At 43.1% G+C, this 21,544-nt stretch overlaps 1 protein-coding gene across 1 annotated transcript; it reads left to right on the top strand.

Moving 5' to 3' along the window:
• Nucleotides 1–3,832: 3,832 nt before the first annotated feature.
• On the top strand, nucleotides 3,833–20,717 carry LOC310795928 (serine/threonine-protein kinase ICK-like). Its single transcript, XM_083658034.1, has 14 exons — nucleotides 3,833–3,971; nucleotides 4,409–4,671; nucleotides 4,953–5,007; nucleotides 7,334–7,455; nucleotides 7,569–7,648; nucleotides 8,758–8,890; nucleotides 9,003–9,174; nucleotides 9,850–10,017; nucleotides 11,041–11,421; nucleotides 12,896–13,101; nucleotides 13,769–13,911; nucleotides 14,833–14,949; nucleotides 15,031–15,138; nucleotides 19,903–20,717. Exons 2-14 carry the CDS (start codon nucleotides 4,571–4,573, stop codon nucleotides 20,049–20,051), a joined length of 1,935 nt encoding a protein of 644 aa, XP_083514160.1. The 5' UTR covers nucleotides 3,833–3,971; nucleotides 4,409–4,570; the 3' UTR covers nucleotides 20,052–20,717.
• Nucleotides 20,718–21,544: the final 827 nt, after the last annotated feature.

The raw sequence follows: 21,544 nt of genomic DNA, 5'->3' as shown, positions 1-21,544 counted from the left end.
GGGTAATCAAACGACACAAACAGCCAATGAGCTGGGTGTATTGTAGCACCATATTGGTAGGAAAATGCTTGTGACATCATGGGAATACCATGAATATCAGAACCTCTACTGAACGTTAATAATAATGTTATGATCATGTAGGGACTTTAATTGCCACCAGATGGGGTCGTTGTCACTAGTTATTTTCTTGTAGCTGGGACTAGTTGTTTGGGCATCAATTCGTGTTATGACACTTGCATCCTTTCCAACATGTGTTCAAAGCAGGTTGATACATACATACATCAACAAAGGAGAGTTCAAAACAGGTAACATGCCTCTGATAGTAATTTACCAATGTCATAGTTTAATGGCTGATTGTGATCTGCACAGACTAACAACCTCCCTCAGTGTCTTCAAGTCAGCTTGTTGGAATATCAAGACGGCTATCAATCAGTATAGTTAACTTCAAATACAAATGAGTGTTATCCTCTCCCATTCTCTGCTACTGTCCACACATCGGGCTAACAAGGAAATATGGTATTTGTTCATTTGTGGTGAATGAGATTATAAGCAGATCACTAATAGGTGCGACCGTGTGAGGCTATAGCAGTAGATGCTGTATCAGTGAAAATAGGTTTATTGGTTTATTTTTGTTTATTTAAAAGGATCCTCATTAGCTGCTGCCGAAACGACCGCTAGTCTTCCCGGGGGTCCAAACACAGTACACTATACATTACAAGCAATTGTAAACTGTAGACAGTAAAGTGCAGTAGTAAAATAACATAGTAAAGATGATAAGAAATAGTAAAATGCAGTGCAATACAGGGAAATCACAGAGAAACAGAGTAAAAAGCAGTACAAAAATAGGAAAAACAACAATAGTTTGGTCAGCTAGTTACTGTATGTAGCTGGCCTATTGCCCAGAGATCAACTGATCTAAAAAAAAGACATTGTACTATTAATTAAAAGACATACTATTAAAAAAAACATAAAAGGAGAAGGCAAAGTTGTGTCACAAGCATCAAAGTGTGTTTGCTGGTGTTAGTGAATGTGTGTGTGTGTGTGTGTTTGCTGGTGTTAGTGCGTGCAGATGGGATCTTAGTTTCCATTTAAAACCTACCCTCCCATGGATGGAGGAAATATTTACTGGTAGACATTATATATCTGTATATATCCAGCTGTATATGAGTTTTCTTCATATAGTTGGTTTTGGGTCTAGGCAAAGTCAACTGACCCCTGCTCGCCCCTCTGGTGGAGTGTGTGTGTGAGTACTTGAGCTATACATTATGCTGTTGAAGAGGTAGAGCCTGCACACTTACTCCAACCCGTAGTTTAATGAGGACAAAGAAAAATCGACGTTTCCTACATCAAGGTCAGAAATGTTTGGAGGATGAAATACACCCATAACATTGCAACTATAGGCTGTTGCTAAAGAAAATTAAAACGATATTCCTCGAGTGCGGTCCCCATCTTCTCATTTACCTATAGGCTGACACACACACACACACACACACACACACACACACACACACACACACACACACACTCAAATCCCCCCTCCACCACAGATAGCAATTACATGTTTACTCCCTTGTGTATCAACATCATGTGTGACTTCAAGTTTCCTTTAAGACCAAAACCTTTACCACAGACTGAGCAATTATATTGTTTATCTCCTGTGTGGACTATCATGTGTCTGTTCAAGCATCCTTTTTGACCAAAACCTTTACCACAGACTGAGCAATTAAATTGTTTATCTCCTGTGTGGACTATCATGTGTCTCTTCAAGCATCCTTTTTGACCAAAACCTTTGCCACAGACTGAGCAATTAAATTGTGTCTTCCCTGTGTGGACTATCATGTGTGACGTCAACTGTCCTTTACGACCAAAGCCCTGACCACAGACTGAGCAATTCAATTGTTTATCTCCTGTGTGGACTATCATGTGTGTCTTCAAGCTGTTTTTACGAGTAAAACCTTTACCACAGACTGAGCAATTAAATTGTTTATCTCCTGTGTGGACTATCATGTGTGACTTCAAGTGTCCTTTATCACCAAAACCTTTACCACAGACTGAGCAATTAAATTGTTTATCTCCTGTGTGGACTATCATGTGTGACTTCAAGTGTCCTTTACGACCAAAACCTTTACCACAGACCTTGCAAAGAAATTGTTTCTCTCCTGTGTGGACTATCATGTGTGACTTCAACTGTCCGTTAAGACCAAAACCTTTATGAAAGACTGAGCAATTAAATTGTTTATCACCTGTGTGGATTATCATGTGTGACTTCAAGTGTGATTTATAACCAAATATTTTACCACAAACTGAGCAACTCAAGTGTTTCTTCCCAAGAACTTCACTGTTTTCCTGTGAGTTTAAACCTGACTGAGGTTCACTAGTTTCCATCCATTCTTCATCACTGTCTTCAGTCTCAGGTTCAGAAGAGTCTGAAGTCTTGTCATCACTAGCTGGTTGTAAACTACTAGCTGGATCTAAGTTCCTGGCTGGTTCTGATACTCCACAGTCCTCTTCACCAGCTTCTGCTTTCATCTGTTCAGTTGATCTGCTGGCTACAGGCTCTGCCTCTCTGTTCTCCTCAGTTTGGCTTTGATGAAGCTGTGAGGACTGAGGTTTCTCTTCCTCATCTTCACTCTTCACAGGGACAGGAGTGAATGGGAACTTGGTGATATGGGCCTCCTCCGGCCCTTGAAGCTGCTCTCCCTCCTGACTGGTCCAGAGTTCCTCCTGTTCTTCTTTAATGTCTGGGGGCTCTGGGTCCTCCTGAAGCTGCTCTCCCTCCTGACTGGTACAGAATCCATCCTGTTCCTGTTTAATGTGTGGGGGCTCTGGGTCCTCCTGACTGGTACAGAGTTCATCCTGAACCTCTTCTTTAATGACCAACGGCTGCTGGAGGTCTGGAGGCAAGGCTTCTCTGTACAGCGTCTGGACTTTAGACATTTTCATTTTCAAACAGTGACAGGAACGTTTCAACCTGAACTATTTTTGCTTCACAGCTAAGCTAACGTTAGCTTCCCAGCTAAATCATTCACCTGAGTCCCATGAGAGACGAGCTTCTTCTTCCCCTCAGAGTTAAACGGAGCCCCAGTTCCACTTTATATATTCGTGATAATATCATCCGCACATACGAGTCTTGTGTTTGTAAAGTAAACTTCTGAAGTAACGTTACCGAGTAGGCTACAACAATAACAACGCGCTCCCTTCTTCTTCTACTAGTGTTTTATGGCGGTTGGCAAACAACTTATGGTGCATTACCGCCACCTTCTGAAATGGAGTTTGGATCAGAATGGACTTCTAAAACACTATCCTGACTATATTCTTCTATTTAGTCCAGTTTCCTCTAAAAATGAAAATATATCCCTATACCCCACATTCCCTGAATTCAACTGCAATGTTTATTTTAACTCCAGCTTGATGCGATTGCTCTCCAATCTGTTCTTGAACAACAACGCTCTCTCGCTGTACTTTTAACCGAAGAGGAAGAATGCGAGGCGAGAGTGAAAAACCAGGCCTACTTCCGTCTTTGGTTATATAACCTTACGTTGAACAGACGAGCGCTTTTGGAATGCTATACAATTATCTTCCCTATTTAATTTAGTCGTCCTTACGCTGCACAGTGACAGATCGGCCAGTTGCTGTCAATTAGTGATACAATTTGTTAGCTAAATAAATATCGAAGTGCGCACATGCGAGGTTTGTCATACAGGCGACAGTGAGAGACTCATCTCATTGTATACCATCTTTGCTACTGTAGAAGAGCTGTGATTTGGTTGCGATGTTGTCTCGCACAACGCGAGATGATGTGCTCCCTCTCTCTCTTTCTGAAAAGGCCTAGCGGGCGGCACTGTTATTGTTTATGTTGTGGAGACACTGGATGCGGTTATCTTCTACCAATCTGTTTCACCAAGGCATAATTATTGACTATCGATTACGAATGCAAGGCTATGTGTGCACATCGAGTTGACACACGGAGGGTGAGTGATGTCTTTCGCTTTGTTATTATGGGGTGGATGATCCTCTACGTTATTGTTGTTCTATCAATCAGAGCAGTACGTTAACGTAACCACCATTAATAACGCTTATGTTGAACAGAACAATGCGAAAAAAGACCCACGTTAATGCTAGTTAACGTTATAACGTTACTTGGTTTTCACATAGAGTTGGAACCACGGGATACGTTAAGGTTAGCTAACGTTAACAGCTAACTACGTGGAAGCATGTTCTGCTAGCGAATATCCCCCCAATCCAGAATCCACCCGTTAATGTTCATTAACGAGAGAGAGAGAGAGAGAGAGAGAGAGAGAAATGTTATGAGAGTTATTTAGCTAGTTCAACGTTATCATTAATAATTCATTATGCATTTTACTGCATGATTAACAGGTCTTTTTTGTCTCATACTTCCTGCCTCCAGCTAGTAGGAGGCAAGCCCATGACAACATGAGTCCCCCAGCTCTGCCCATGGTCTACTGCTGCTGTCACAGGAAAATCTGGTTACACTCAACAGCAGGATGCAACACATCTGGAAGGAAGATCACAATGAATAGATACAATACTATCAGACAGGAGGATCACCATGAATAGATACACTACGATCAGACAGCTTGGGGATGGCACCTATGGCTCCGTCATCCTCGGCCGCAGTCTGGAATCAGGCGAACTAGTTGCCATAAAGAAGTGAGTATCTGAAACTTGTATGGCCTTCTCTGCAAATGTTCTATTCCTTCTCAACTTGAGAACAAAGAGTCTGCACCAGATATTGTCACATCTGTTTGTTTTGAAAAGCCCTGTATAGCTGTGAGGTTTACCAGGGAGATACTGGGTGATGAATGGTACTAATGATTGACAACTCCTTCATTTTGCAGTAACTTACAACAGCTGAAATCATCGCCACAAACACCTTTATAGAAATCATCTTTAACGGTGCTTTTGTTGAACTTTATTGTATATTTTCCCAGAATGAAGAGAAAGTTCTACTCCTGGGAAGAATGCATGAACCTTCGTGAAGTCAAGGCAAGTTATCTTTATACATTTTTGACACATTTCATAATGACAACTTTTATTGGAGGACAACATTTGAATTGCAAACCAGTCTTAAGGAAAAATCGACCCAAAATCAATTCCAAGGACATGGCCTTTTGGAGATTCTCCACCTTTTGACAACATACAGTATTATCCAATGTTTTGGCTCCATACTCCTATTCCGTTGGGTATGAGATGACACAAGGCCACTCTCTCACTCTTGATATCTCACAAAAATCACAAATTTGATGCCATAAATAATGACAACTGTGAATGTGTGACGTCAGTATTTTGATTTGCTGAAGCACAGCTTAGGAAAGGTATCAACCACATAGAGGAAACATGTGAATGTTTTGATCTTACAAATCTTTCAAAATGTGGTCTGAAATACTCTCACGTTTTCATAAGGGAAGTGCATAATGAGATGTAGGTCATTGCAGTGGATGGTGGTTATCATTGCAGGCAAGATGTTGGGATGTGCAGGGCACATTGAATGCACACAGTTTGCCACATTGGAATATCTCGTCTTAACAGACAATTCCTGTCTGCAAGACCAACACATTAGCCTGCTGGGTTTCTGGTTTCTGGGGTGCATCCCTTTCGCCATGAAAGGCTATATCACCTGGTTGCTATTTGGGTCGATTTTTTCCTTTCATCATTGTGTGGAATAGAGAAGTCATACTACAATGTTGATGATGATGATGATGATGATGGTGATGTGATTCATGCACATTTCAATCCAGCTGTCAAATGCTAAACGCTCACTGTCATTTCTTTCCACACCAATTCAGAATGCTATTAACCAAATTTTCCTCTGAGCTCAAAGGCCCAAACCAGCTCTAAGAATAGAAGGTGATTCTTGTGTGCCCTTGGGTTTGAGCTCTGGTTCCATCCTTGGCCTAGACTCCCCTTTCCTAGAGCTTCAGTTTATTAAAGAGCAGGTCATCCACTCAGAATGCTGGTCCTCAGAGTCCTGGGGGCCAGTTGCACAAAGCACCTCGAGTTAAGATTTTCCTTGGAGTCCGATTTAAGGTGTCCATAAAATAAAACCGGTTGCACAAAACACCCTTAAATCTTCTCCCTAAGGTTAAACATTTTAAGGAAAATGGAAGCACAAGATTTAAGGGGGTTTTGTGCAACCGGTTTTATTTTATGGACACCTTAACTCGGACTCTATGGAAAATCATAACTAAAGGTGGTTTGTGCAACCGGCCCCTGCTAATTAGATTATGACCACAGCATGTTTATGCCATAAAACCCTCAACATCCTATGATGGCGCGCCGCCCCCCTTGCTAAAAGTTAGCATGGTTAAACCTGTATCATTTCAGTGCATGGGAAAACTACAATCTGCTTTCTCCTACTCAGAATGGTTCCCTCCCCTTTTAAATTATAACTATAAATACTCACTTTTGTAGCAATCACCCCAAAACTTCATTCTGTTCTTATTATTGCATTTTTAACAGCAATAACAAGTACAACACGGCTATATTTGATAGTTGCAGGTACTTGCTTTTGAAAGTGCTGCAGTGACTTGTGTGTATAGAGAGACCCAGGAACGAGTCCGGAAAACATAGATGCTAACACTCCTGGTTCTTCACTGTTTTCGCCTATGGGATTTTTGAATGGGTTTTTGGCGCGATGCTTCTAATAATCTCTCTGGGCAACGCAAGCTTAATCAAATGTGAACCAGTGTTCAGTAGGATAATCTTCACACGAGGATCAGTTTTATGAGTTTTGAAGCTTTTACGTGCCGTTAAAATGGCGGCTAGCTGGCAAACGGCTAAATGAGACTACACTGTTGAGTCGACGGGGATATTATAGGTCAATAACGTCATCACTTCAGAGGACGAACACGGAAATTCTCTTTCCCTCACATGGTTCAGCCCGGGGTAATCAGTGCACAGCAGCGCACACATCAACAACACTCCAGGTTGAGTGGTGACGTGACGGGGAAGCCTATGCGACACTGTGTGTAGTTCTGGATTAGCTTAGCATGAGCTTTTTACTTCTAGGGCTCGCATTTACGCTTCAAAACTCATGAAAGTGGTCCTCATGTGTGAAGAGTATCCCGCTGAACACTGGTTCGCGTTTGATTAATCTTGCGTTGCCCAGAGACCTTATTTGAAGCATCGCGGCAAAAACCCATTCAAAAATCCCATAGGCAGAAACAGTGAAGAACCAGGAAGTTCCGACTACAAAAATACGTCATCCCTGGGGCTCTCTATAGTCCAGCATGTTGGGGTTCACTTGAACGTTCCTTTCTGTTTGCCGTACACCTGTCCTGCTCTTATAGCAGCTGTTTCTTTATCGTTTCAGTCCTTGAAGAAACTCAACCATGCCAACGTGGTCAAACTTAAGGAGGTCATTCGAGAAAATGACCATTTGTACTTTGTGTTTGAGTACATGAAGGAAAATCTGTATCAACTCATGAAAGACAGGTGTGTACAGGTGTCATTTCTTTGCATTATTCATTCCGCCACTGAAAAGATATTTTGCTAAATGGTCTCTGAAATGAATCCGTTTATTGATCTGTTTGTGTTTCCTGTCGCAGGACTCGGTTGTTTCCTGAATCGGCTGTGAGAAATATCATGTTTCAGATACTACAGGGGCTGGCATTCATTCATAAGCACGGTATGTCCCACTCTTTACTCATCTTGGCTGACTTTAAAGTGCATGAAATCTGTGTTAATAGACCCTTTTCACGGGGGTCATTTTGTGTCGAAAAGGCAGAATAAACACAGGTGCGAGCAAAACACTAATGAGGGTTTCCAAATTCCAATCATGGAAGTTTGAAACCCTCATTAGTGTTTTGCTCGCACCTGTGTTTACCCTGCCTTTTCGACACAAAATGGCCCCCGTGAGAAGGGTCTATTGTGGGAGATTCTGTGCCATTTTTGGTCGCTTTAACATAATAAGCTGGAGGACTCGGTGCGATTCGGGGGGAGTGAAGTTGCAACATTGTTTCCGATTTTCATTCGTTCCGGTTCGCTTTCACACATGCACTTTGTCAAGCGCCCCAAACTTTCTGAACAATGTCACTCATCTATTGGACAGAATAGAGAGGGGAAATCTCTCCTCTCTTCAGCAGGCTTCTTGCCTGGCTGAGGGCTGACTGAACAACACAAGTGAATCCGCAAAACACAAACCACGGAGCAACACCACCTGCAATATTGGGATTTCTGGTTTTACTTTGGTGTTACTGTCAAATCAATATTTCACAAGAATGTGCCCAATATGAGCAGCAGATGAGGCAGCAAGCTGTTGGACATTGCATTCTGCAGATGAGACGAGTAGCCTACGTACCAAAGGAGAAGGCAAGCCAGCTGTTGAGAAACGATGTGTTGTTGTTATGACGACGTACGTCACGCGGCGTGCAGTACGTGTTATTTTGCTCCCTTCTACCATATTCTACTCATGATGAGTGCATCATGAGTGCATCAGATGCACTGGCGCTTCCCATTTGCTCTTGTGTTTAGTCCGCTTTGCTTTCACACAACAAACGAACCGCGCCAGGGTTCACTCGAAGCCAACCGAGACCCACGTTTTCAAGCGGACCAGAGTTCGCTTGTTTGTTCCGCCCCAGAGTTCGTTGGCGCTTTCACACCACCCCAAACGAACCGGACTATCCGAGGAAACCAACTCTGGCGCTTTTAAAGCGGACCGAACAGCTTCTATGTGAAAGCGACCTCATTCAATAGTTGGACACATGTCAAGTTGACAATATCATGTGGTTCCTTCAGGCTTTTTTCACAGGGACATGAAACCTGAGAATCTTCTGTGCATGGGCCCAGAGCTTGTGAAAATCGCTGACTTTGGGTTAGCCCGCGAGATCAGATCTCGCCCACCCTACACAGACTACGTCTCGACTCGATGGTGAGGTTCTCTTTTATACTTTGCCTGGACTTGACCTGTTAAGTAGGAAGTGTGTGTCATAGGTCAAGCCCGTACAACAGCCAGTAGCCTCTCTCTCTCTGTTGTTGACCAGGTACCGAGCCCCGGAGGTGCTGCTCAGATCCACATCGTACAGCTCGCCCATCGACCAGTGGGCAGTGGGTTGCATCATGGCGGAGCTGTACACCCTCAGGCCTCTCTTCCCAGGCTCTAGTGAAGTTGACACCATATTTAAGATCTGCCAAGTCTTAGGAACGCCAAAGAAGGTAGCACCTTTCACCAGCTGAGCACACCTAAAAGAAAAGAAAAAACACCAGCCCAAATAGAGAGGCAAAGGGACCGCCTACTTCCTGCTTCAGCACTGTACCAGAGATTTTCATCCACCATTTATTTTCCCATAGACATTTCATAAAATGCTTATAAAAAATAGTTTTACTTTGTCAAGCCAAACGGTACAGCTATATATAGAATCGGGAGAGACCATAGAACATTTCACTCGGACCAAAACTTAAAAAAAAAAAACATTGAAAAAATATTTTCTTTAAATCCGCAATTCTTTTACGTTTTGGTCCGAGTGAAATGTTATGTGATCTCTCCTGTTTCTAAATATATCTGAACTGTTTGGTTTGAACAAGTAAAACTATTTTTTATAAGCATTTTACGAAATATCTATGGGAAAATAAATGGCGAATGAAAATCTAGTCATAACACAAGTGGCTCAAGTGGGCGGGGCTACATACAGTAAGGTGAATAGGCGTATACATTTGAATTTCATTGCTAGTTTCATTGGCGGTGTGTACATGTTACATAACCCCTGCGCCTCTCTATTTTTCTAGTTTCTAGTTACTAATAATAATAATCTATTTTCTTTGTAACCATGTTGTTGTCGTGAAGTCTTGTGAGACGTGCTGCTGCTGATGGCCGTGTCTTCCTCGCTCTAGAACGATTGGCCAGAAGGATTCCAGCTGGCGAGTGCCATGAGTTTCCGTTGGCCTCAGTGTGTCGCCAGCAGTCTGAGGACGTTGATTCCGAACGCCAGCGCTGAAGCCATCCACCTGATGAGAGACCTGCTGCAGTGGGATCCCAAGAAGAGACCAGCTTCTGCCCAGGTGCTGGACGACACGCCTGTGTGGCTTCAAGCAGCTGCAAGGAACTTCTAACTGCTTATGAAACAGTCCAAATGTAATACTGATGCCTATCGTATATCATATTTATATATCAGGAGGGGCTCCCTCCTGATCGCAAAGTCGTTACTGATTGGTGAATGGTGAATCCACCACTCGCCAATCACTGGCCAAGATTCCGTTCCGTTTGGTGAGAGGAGTGTCCCTGACCAAGAGAGAGATCTGTAGTGTATCAGCATAAGAGCTGTCATGGCTCTGGCGTGTGTCAGTCACCACAGATACCTGAAATATTCATATTAATATAATATATTAATAATATATTCTGAAAATGCAAAGGCTTCCATCAACGGGCCATAGGCTCAATCACCATTGTGTTAATTCAGTTATTTAGATGATAGTGGCTTAACAGACATTTATTGACATGAAGATCTTTGAGATTATCATTTTTTATGTATTTCAAACGCACAATCAAAAGGGCAAATAAAATAATCTCTGACCCCTCTCACCCTGCTCACCAACTGTTGCCCTCTGGGCGGCGCTATAGATCCCTGTCCACCATCCTGTTTCAAAAGCAGTCTTTTCCCCACTGCTATAAGGCCTCTGAACACTGAACACATTGCACTGACCCTGCCAGATGTACCTGCACTTTAGTGCTGTAAATATCGTCTGTGATCTGTGTCTTTTGGTCATGTGTATAATATATATATATATATATATATATATATATATATATATATATATATATAATATATTGTCTGTTGTGCCAGTTATGTGTCATCTGTCTGTCGGATGTTATTGGTGCCGTTCTGAGCTTTACAAGCTGTACCCAAAGCAAATGCCACCCACCTCATGTGGTTGTTAAACCATTCATTCTTTCCATGGACCTCGCAAACTATTATTAATTAATGAATTAATGAATAATAATCTATTAATAATTATTTAATTAGTAAACCCTGAATAGTAATCCATGTGTGATGCCTGTCTTTCCCCCTCTCTCTTCGTCGGCAGGCCCTCAGGTACTCTTACTTCTATGTGGGCCAGGCTTTAGGCACTCCTCAGCAGATCCTGGAGCAGGGCCGCCCTCAGCTGCAGCAGGCACCGTCACAGCAGCAGCCCCTGCTGCTCCAGCCGGTGCCCCCCGCGCAGCCTCCGCCTCCCAACCCACACTGCTCCCCCTCCAGGCCCCTGCAGCAGGACCCACACTGCTGCTCCCCCTCCAGGCCCCTGCAGCAGCAGGCCCAGGCCTCCCCGGTGCCGGGGGGGTACCACCAGCGGCACGCGGACCTGGTGCGAGAGCAGCAGCCCAACCACAGCCTGAAGCCGGAGAAGACTGAGGGAGCTCCACAGAGCCACCTCCCTTACATCGGGGACAAGGCCCTGCAGAGCAAGGTGAGGCCAGGCTAGCCTCTGCTACAGCATACCATATTATATTCTCAAGTAACAAATGCTCCCTCTTTCTTTCATCTTTCTTCACTAGCTCTGAACCATGAGCAAATACTAAGTTGTTTAGTTAACAACATAAGTTGTTTGTATGGATACATGACTGATGTGATCATGTGACCCCTACATTGGGGACACATCACTATTCTGATTTCCCCCCTCTGCCGATCTGGGGAGAGCCGTAGACTAGCACCATGCTTCCTCCGACACATGCGCAGTTGCCAGCCGCTTCTTTTCACCTGACAGCGGGGAGCTTCACCGGCAGGGACGTAGCACGTGGGAGGATCAGGCTATTCCCACCAGTTCCCTTCCGCCCCCCCGAACAGGCGCTCCGACTGACCAGAGGACACATGCCCTCAATCCGGCTTCCCCCCCCCCCGCAGACACAGCCAATCGTGCCTGTATGGACACCCGTCCAAGCCGGAGGTAACACGGGGAGGCGCGAACCTTTGACCCTCGTGTTGGTAGGCCTTACTCAATTCAAGAACGGGGTGTAGAATGACTATCAGAGGGAGGCTAACAATAGGAAAATCTACTAGAGAAATCGCTGTACCCTAATAATGCCTCATAATGCTGTGAATTTGTATAAAATATTCTTCAAATCTAGAGTTGCTTTTGAGGAGCATTGATGGCCTGGTTGTGTTAAAGGAGAATTTCTGGGTTTTTTTTAACCTATTTTCCACACTGTATGTATCTAAGGGACTCATCGTGACATATTTTTTTCAAATTGGTTAAGTACTCACTGAGATAGCCTTGTTTACAGCTCGAGCAATGTGCCCAAACAACTACACAGTGTAACTACACAGGGCAATCCTGCACCGCATCGTCAATCAATACACGTTCGCTAATAAAACTGCTTGTTTTGCCGCCGGGGAGACTCAAACTGTCATTATAGTGTCTGGCAACCTGGAAACATGACTCTATACATGAATATTATTCTCCGGGGGGTTTACTGTGGGACAGAGAAAATGTGCATATGAAGAAGCGAGGAGAGAGAGAGAGAGAGAAAGGAGCAGAATTGTCTCAACAGCACAGCGCTGTTGACGAGAGTAGAAATCCTCCGTGTTGACACAGCGCGAGCTTCCCTGCTACTCTCGCTCTCCTCGCCTGTTCACGCCCATTTTCTCTGTCTGGAGAATTCATGTTTTGAGTCGTTTCCATGTTGCCAGACACTATATTGACAGTTTGAGCCTTCCCGCCGCCGGCAAACCAAGCAGTTTTATTAGCGAACGTGTATTGATTGATTGCCCTGTGTAGTGACACTGTGTAGTTGTTTGAGCACATTGCTCGAGCTGTAAACAAGGCTATCTCGGTGAGTTCTCGACCAATTTGAAAAAGCTATGTCACGATGAGTCCCTTGGACACATACAGTGTGGAAAATAGGGTTCCAGGTTGAAAAAAACCCGAAATTCTCCTTTAACAGATGAGACAGGAGTCTGACAGCTCCAAGCTGCTGAGCTGCCAGTTGAAGCCTAAGGGAGGCCGTCGGCGCTGGGGCCACGGCACAGGACTCCTCAAAGGTGACGACTGGGACGACTACGACGACGCTGAGCTGACTCACATCAGCATTCTGGGCAAAACTCACTTCTCCTCCGAGAAGTCGAGGCAGGGAGAAGACGCACTGAGCAGGTGAGGAGGCCATCACGGTCTTTGTCTTTGTCGAGGTGCATCTCAAGCCAAACCAAATTCACCGGATGCCATCGTGATGATGATGAGAATGCAGGACAGAAATATGAACGGTGGTGAACGGAGACAGACATAACGGGATACACATTATGTTTGTCAATGTAGAAGATAACTTTGCAAGTCAAGAAAGTGGCAGTTTGTGGTAAAAGTGTGGCACTATCAGATATAAATCAGAAAGACTACGCACAACCAGTCGCATAAGTGACGTCTGTCCTGCCAGTCCATGTTGTTGATGGTGTGACGTATATTGTGCGACACGACAGATGTAGTCGATTGACAAAACTAAACGTCACGTTTCAGTTTCAGGACAAACTGTGACTTTCTTGACATGCAGAGTTCTCTTTTAAACAAAATTTACATGTGGCACAATTCAAACAGGATCATAAAAGTAACGTCTGTCTCCGTTCACCACCATTCATATTTTTTCAGACGCTGGTACGCTGAGAGAGGCAGGAAGAGACGTTCACTTTGGCTCTCTATACTTCAATCTGCAGTTGCACTGACTCACAGAAGCCAAATCAAATCAATTTAAATATTTCGACCAGGGGGGGAAGGGGGGCAGGCTGTAAAGGCTTTATCTAGTATATCATCATCGCCCTCTATCTTTCAGATATGGAAATGTCCTGGATTTCAGCCGACCTAATGGCAAGGAGGACGCACCTTTAAACCTGAACAAGAGCACGACATACCAGGAGCCATCAAGGACAGCCTCTGCTAAACAGCATTACTTGAGGCAGTCAAGATATTTACCTGGTAATATATTTGAAAACTAAGTCAATCTTATCTTGATTTGTAGCAGGGTTGCCTTCTATATAATCTATATCTATATCTCAGTTAATAACATAGACCTATAGACCATTACATTTTGTTTTCCTGGCGGAGTTCAAACGGTGGCCGTCGCCATCTTGATTTTTCGTCAGCAGAGTGGGAGGGAATGGGTTGAGTCCTTCCGCACCTCACGTGAGATGGGAGTTTCCCAGAGCCACAGCTCAACCTGCTATTGGTCCGTGATCGGCAAGCTGCTGCTGGGCAGGCGATCTGTCAATCATCCCCTTTTCTATCGTCTATTTTACTCCAAACGGGCGAGTTATATAAAAAATGACCCCCCCCCCCCCTACAGATCTTATGAAAAGGTGAAATTAGCTATATAGACCAAAGATGTTTAATCCTGTTACAAAGTCGGGCATTTTAACATGGGGGGAATGCCTACTGCCCCGATGCCTAGTGGCCATTCGAGGAACTACAGCTTTTCAATTCACTTCAATTCACGGGGGGGGGGGGGGGGGGGGGGGGGGGTGGGGGTCAGGATTTAATAATAAGACATTGACCTTAACATTAATGAGGGTTTCCAACTTCCAATCCATTTAGGTGTTCCAGTGTCAGAGCCCTCATTAATGTTTTGGCTGCACCTGTGTTACTTCCTGCCTTTTAGATACAAAATGGCTGAGGTGAAAAGGGGCGAATTGAAAACATACATGACATTTTCAGTCCTTTTCAGGAAAGCTTGTGCTCATGAGCCCTAGGATAATTTTACAATCCGTTTTTGTGCTTTTATGTGACAGACTGCCTGGACCAAAACATGTTGTTTTTAATGATTTACTATGTTTTTGAGTGTTTAAAACGATTAAAAAACGATGAACGTGTCTGATATCCACGGTTTCCCTTTTCCTGTAGGAATCAGTACAAAAAAGAACCTGGCGATGAATTCTGGCAAAGACTACAGTGGAAGCCACCTGTGGGGCAACAGCAGTCTTCCCTTTGGAGGGACTCTACCCAACAGAGGCACTCATGGTAAACGACAGGATATCTACACAGAAATCCTCATGACTCGATTCCATTTGAATTAACGGGCGTTTCATTGTTACATTTCAGGCACAAACACACTCCCGAGTGGCTACGTACCGTCCTTTTACAAAAAAGAAGGTGGTTCAGCGGGTCATAGGGGGCAGCTGAGTCCCACACTGGACTCGACCGCATCAAGTGAGTTTTTTTTTTTACATTTTTTACATTTTGGTTTATTGAAGCTTTCGGGGCATACGGTACATGGCACAGTAGGTCGGTATTTGAGTTTCAATGCCTATTGTAGGACAGACAAATGTTATGATGATATCTTTGTACATCCAGTATAATAGTGACAGTATAAATCGAGGAAAAAGATTCACTTCAAAAAGTATGCAAACAGATAACGTTACTTTTACTTTATTTCATTTGGCAGACGCTTTTATCCAAAGCGACTTACATCACATTTCAATACAATTCATTCAGAGAAATACAAACAATGAAAACATAACTAAAACCATATATAATCAATAAGGGTTAACCGATTCCGGAGGGACCCAGGTGTAGCCCGAAAAGGTACGTTTTTAGTCTCCGGCGAAAAATCGGCAGTGTCTCGGCCAGCATGACGAAGGGGGGAAGTTCATTCCACCATTGCGGAGCCATGGAGGAGAACAGTCTTGAACGAGACACGCGTTCCCCGGGGCCACGTAGCGATGGAGGGGCGAGGCGAGCCGTGCAGGTGGAGGAGCGGAGGGAACGGTGGGATGTTTGGAAGCTGACCAGGGATTGTAAGTAGAGCGGGGCTGACCGGTGAACTGCTCGGTAGGCCAGTACCAGGGTCTTGAATTTGATACGGGCCAAGATGGGGAGCCAGTGAAGGTCACGAAAAAGAGGAGTGACATGGGAGAATTTAGGTAAGTTGAACACCAGACGGGCAGCAGAATTTAGAATGAGTTGGAGGGGTTGGATGGTCGAGGCAGGTAGCCCCGCCAATAGGACATTACAGTAGTCAAGGCGGGACAGGACGAGTGCCTGGATCAGGAGTTGAGCTGCCTCCCTAGTGAGGAAGGGACGGATCTTTCTAATATTATACAGTAAAAACCTACAGGAGCGGGCGGTTGCTGAGATAAAGGCTGAGTTGGATAGCTGGTTATCTAAAGTTACACCAAGGTTCTTAACAGTATTTGACGGTAGTACAATGATGTTGTCGATAGTGATGGAGAGGTCAGAGAGTGGACAATCTTTCCCAGGGAGGAAGAGGAGCTCGGTTTTGTTGAGGTTAAGTTTAAGATGATGGGCAGTCATCCAGGAGACAATGTCCTTAAGGCAGGCGGCGAGACGTGACTCGATTAGGGTGTCGGAAGGGGGAAAAGAGAGGAAAAGTTGAGTGTCATCTGCATAGCTGTGGTAGGAGAAACCGTGGGAAGTGATTATGTGACCAAGGGACCTAACATATAGAAGGAACAGGAAGGGGCCGAGGACAGATCCCTGGGGGACACCCGTGTTCAGAGTGCAAGTTTTAGAGAGGGACCCACGCCAGAGAACCTGATAAGTGCGATTGGAGAGATAGGAGGTGAACCATGAGAATGCAGAACCAGAAATACCGAGATCAGTGAGAGTGGAGAGAAGGATGTGATGATTAACCGTGTCAAAAGCAGCAGAAAGGTCAAGAAGGACAAGGACAGAGGAGAGGGAGGAGGCTTTGGCTGTGTGGAGGGCATGGCAAATCCTTAAATGAGCGAATGAATAAACAACAAGAAAGAGATAAGGATGTAATTGTTAGCTTAAACCCTGAGACACTTCCTAATGAACAACAGAAAAACAAACAACAAAGATAGAAGAGTTCACATTGTCCGATCAGCCATCACGTGTCTTATCTTCAGCTCTCTCTCATATCCAGGCATGGCTAACTAAATCTTGTCTCGTGCTGAATGCAAAAAAAACAGTTTGTATGTTCTTTTCTAAAAGAAACATTGCACCTCCGCGCTCCAATGTCTTCTTGGGGTCAGAGGAATTAGCTGTGGTTAACGAGTTTAAATACTTAGGCGTGATGTTGGACTCCAACCTAACGTTCAGTAACCACATTAAAATGATCTCCAAAAAAATTAAATTCCACTTGTATAATTTCAGACAAATAAGGAGCTGTCTGTCCACAGACGCTGCGTTTTTATTTTTACACTCGATGATCCTTTCGCATCTGAATTATTGTATAACTAGCTGGTCGTTGACAGGTGTAACCACTCTCAAACCAGCCGAACTACTTTATAAAAAAGCCCTGAAAATACTAGATAAAAAACCCTTTTCTCATCACCACTGTCATGTCATACGTAAATATGACATGCTAAGTTTTGAGAACTTTAGAAATTTCACCTCTGCCTGTCTAATATACAAAGTTCTACATGGACTGGCGCCGCCTCCTCTTGCTGACTTCATCAAATATCGTTCGACTGCCAACTCGACCCGTGTCACTCGGGCCATCACGAACAAGGTCTGTGAGGTCCCCTTTAGAAAAACTTCCTTTAGCCAGAAGACCTTATCCTTCATGGGAAGCACCCTCTGGAATAATCTACCTCCCTCTATTAGAGAATGCCCTAGTCTCGCCACCTTCAAAGGCCAGTTGAAACTATGGCTCAGATCAAACCAGCAATGTGATCACACCTAACATATCGCTGCATGCTCTGTGTGTTTTATTCATTTTAGGTTTTACTAACCTTTTGTACTATTAATTTTTTGGTACTATTAATTGTGTGTGTTTTAATAATTTTTGGTTTTACTAATCTTCTGTACTATTAATCTTTTTAGTACTATTAATTTTTTTTTTCTCTCTTTCATGATTACATCAACCTGCCATGGGACTACAGGTGGAAACTAGCCCTTGGGCTATAACCTGGCATGTTTACTGTACGGCTGTACTGTTCATTAACGTGTAAAGTCCCATTCTTTAAATAAATGAATCTGAATCTGAATCTGAATCAGAGACACAAGGCACAAGTATTTATCATGTACACACCCCGCCCACACAGGAGGAAAGAGAGACAGCACAACAAACATCATTAGTCGAGTCACAAGTCCTGAAAGTCGGACTCGATTACAACACTGTCCTCGGGTATTTCTATATTTGGACTGATATGAGACTTTTGCAACGTCCAGTCCACTAACAATGGCTGAAACATTTAGGTGTTGTTAATCCAAACAGGTTTATTTCGTCTATCTATTATTAACTATTACGTTTTCTTATGGAAAGACTGTGTGTTTTTGGGGCCGTTGTGCAGAATGCACGGCAGGGCCCTTACATTCCACTCTGTCGCCCAGACCATTTTAGCACGGATTCAGGCAATGTAATGTCTTTCCGCTTTCCAGTCCGGTAGGTGGCGGTAATGCACCTCTGGCTAATATTGTGGCTAGCTCGTTCAGAGAGTTCCACAAGAGCCGTCGTCGGACATTTCACCGTCTGGTGCCTCTCTCGATCCGACTAGGAATTTATTGATTCGATTTTTCAGGAGTTGACATGTATCGTCTTTTTTGTCCTAATGTAAAGCAGCTGTGAATGTGACAGCATTCGGTTGCGGCTGCTCCTGTCCTATTCCAACAACTCAACTTGTTGAGAAGAAGAATGCAAAGAGTCGCATTTGGAAATATCAGTCCCCAAAGTCCCATCTGCAAAAAGTGTGAAAGGGAGTTCCAAACCAAACTGGGTAGCACATCCAATCTCGCCAAGCAGCTGAAAGACAGGCACCCAGACCTGTTCAAATAATTCAAGGTGGGTTACTTCTTTCAAACGGTGTAAAATAACACGTTTAACAACATATCAAACAGACCTTATCCTGTCACATTCGTTTTTGAGATAGCTGGCAATGCATTGTGTAACCAAAAAACGTTTGCGCTAACGTTAACGTAACGTGTTTTGTAATGGAATCATTATGGGACCCGGCTAATACCTGGTACAGCGTTAGCTAGCATAGTGTAACACGTGTGCATGCAATGTTTGTAATGGAAACATTATGGGACACGGCTAATAGCCGGACTTAGCCATAGTTCAACATGGCATCAAAATAAATACAAGCTTCTTTCGGGTGAAACATGTCCGTGAATTAAAACTAGCTACATAAAATTGCTTGCACTCTACATGTGTGTATGTGCAGTTGTCTTTATCATCTCTTTATTTTAGTAAATCTCACTGACGTTACTTTCCATTTAACAGTATGCGAGAGATGAAGATGAAGAGGAAGGCACAAGTCGCGGAGCCCAAAAGACCACCCAGCAGACAATTCCTGATGTTTTTGAAAAGCAGAGGAAATATGACTCGCATGAAGCAAGAAAGTGTGATAGGGCATTGGCAGAATTCCTATGCATCGATCAAATACCAATATACACCGTTGAAAAAAAAGGATTCCAGCAATTCTGTGAAATAAATTAAATTATAATATTTAATATAATAATAAAATTAAATACTTGACGGCTACATGCCACTGGTGTTGCACTGTCTGTACTCACTGCCATACAGAGTTGAATGTAAGAAGAAGTAAGCAGAAGCACATTGTTTTGTTTTAAAGTTGAAGGCTACATGCCATTTGTTCATTGAAAATAGTTGCATACTTTAATAAAGGAGAATATGTTCAAGAAATATCAGTCTGTTTTTTTTTACCGTGGTACCGAAATTGGTACAACGGCCCTATGCCAGGTTTCGACCTGGCCTTGTTTTTTGTCATACCTGACAGTTTCGACTGCTGCTTCCTGCAGTCTTCTTCAGAGACGTCACGTGATGTTGTTGTGACGTGCTGTATGGCTGGTTTATGAAGGGTTGGCCATCCCACCTGGATAGGTAGGATGACCATGCCCCCCTGCTGGTCATCATCACACAGTCTTTCCATAAGAAAACTTAATAATTTAGGTGTTGTTGTTGTTGGTGGTGCTTATTTGGTGCTGTGTGATATATCACTCACTCTCCCTACGTACTGTCTTTAGATTATGCAACGTGGAGGTCCAGCCGCAGTGAGATGAACACCTCAGCCTACGTGCCATCAGGCAACAAGAGCACTGCCGGTCTGCTGCCTCGCCCGCCACAGAGCATCCACGGACGCACAGACTGGGCTGCCAAATACGGACACCGCTAAAGTGGATTCTCTGACGAGATACCGGTGCTCCCGAGGACTCTTTTCCCGTCCAAAGAGTAGGCCTAGTTGTTTTATAATCAAGATATGTACATACATCTTATACAGCAATAAAACTTGTTTCATTCTATGTATTACTGTATGTATGTTGTGAGATGTAATATTTCTAAGTATCTGTGTGGCTGAATGCAAGCGGCCAAAAGTTGATCCTTCAGTGAATTCAGATTTTTCTCCTCAGTGTTTTGTTTTGTATTTTTATGACATAACTGCCATCAGTTTTGTATGCCATTGTCGTTCCACAATGTTCAGTATTTTCTGTATGCATATTACAACTTTATGAAAACTTCACTGTGACTTGTTTTTGGCCAATCAATTACTTTGCCTCAGTATATATATATATATATATATATATATATATATATATTCCCTGGTGCTTTGTGTCATGACGGTAACCTTGGCAACCAGATAACTATATTTGTGCATTTTTGGCTTCGTCTTTTTTTCCTCAATGAAACTCAAGGCAGTGCTTTAATTCCAGGAAGGAAATATGTCACGCTGCTGCATACATATCTGTCTGTTTTCAGTGTTATTTTTGGCAGTAATAATTATACTTTATTTTTTATTTTTTGTATGCAACATAAAATCTGGGCTAAATTTTGAGCCTAATGATCTGCCAGTAATTAAGTGTTATTAAATATTTTATTGCGAGAGAAAAAAAGAGGATAACTGACTTGTCATGTTTCCAAAAACATTTTGCTTATCAGGCTGACTGTAAATCCTGTTTAGAAATTCATTTAACAATTATTTAAAGCAGAGGCCCTAGAAATGCAGCTTTTGCTTTACTCCAGCAACTGGCAATCAAAAGTCTTACATGCATTAATACTAATACTCAATGTTAACAAAACATCAATAGTAATATTTATCGCAATATAATAGTTTCATATTATTAACTCATGTTAAGCCACATTATTAATATTGTATATTCATGAATCACTATTAGCATTTGATTTTACAGACAAAACTAAATACACGATAATATAAATGATGTGGTTCTCAACGTGGGGTCCAGATGAAGCTCCCAGAAAATGTATGAATTGTTAAACTACACTATTATTTCATTCACAATTAGAGAATGTAGAAGAATGACTGTTTTGATCACTGCATGTCGATGGGATTTTGGACAAAATCATAACCCTATTATATCAGAATCACTTTTATTGCCATTCGATTACGAGGAATTTGGCTTAGTATGCAGTGTAGCGCTCACATCAATAGTCAGAAGACAAAAAATATATATTATATTACGAATTAGAAGGTCCTGCGTGCTAATAGATTACAGTCCAAAAGGTGCGCGAGGAATTTACAGTCGCGCGACGAAGTTAAAGTAACGTTAATAAAGTAAATGAATAAATAACGATTTAAAATCAACAAGCATTACGCGTGCTTTTAAAAGGAAGGCAGACTGCCACGTGCAGCGCCTCACTTGGATGTGTCTG

This window comes from Poromitra crassiceps, assembly GCF_964638095.1.
Source record: "Poromitra crassiceps genome assembly, chromosome: 22".
NCBI classification, from domain to species: domain Eukaryota; kingdom Metazoa; phylum Chordata; class Actinopteri; order Beryciformes; family Melamphaidae; genus Poromitra; species Poromitra crassiceps.
Note: the sequence above shows the minus strand (reverse complement) of the source record. Positions and strands in the feature narration are given on the sequence as shown.

What these genes read in the sequence shown, in the direction of transcription:
- LOC310795928 (XM_083658034.1), top strand. Translation starts at nt 4,571, where the DNA reads ATGAATAGATACACTACGATCAGACAGCTTGGGGATGGCACCTATGGC. An exon ending in GACTACGTCTCGACTCGATG is followed by an intron (nt 8,891 to 9,002) that starts GTGAGGTTCTCT and finishes GTTGTTGACCAG; the next exon opens with GTACCGAGCCCCGGAGGTGC. An exon ending in GCAGTCAAGATATTTACCTG is followed by an intron (nt 13,912 to 14,832) that starts GTAATATATTTG and finishes CTTTTCCTGTAG; the next exon opens with GAATCAGTACAAAAAAGAAC.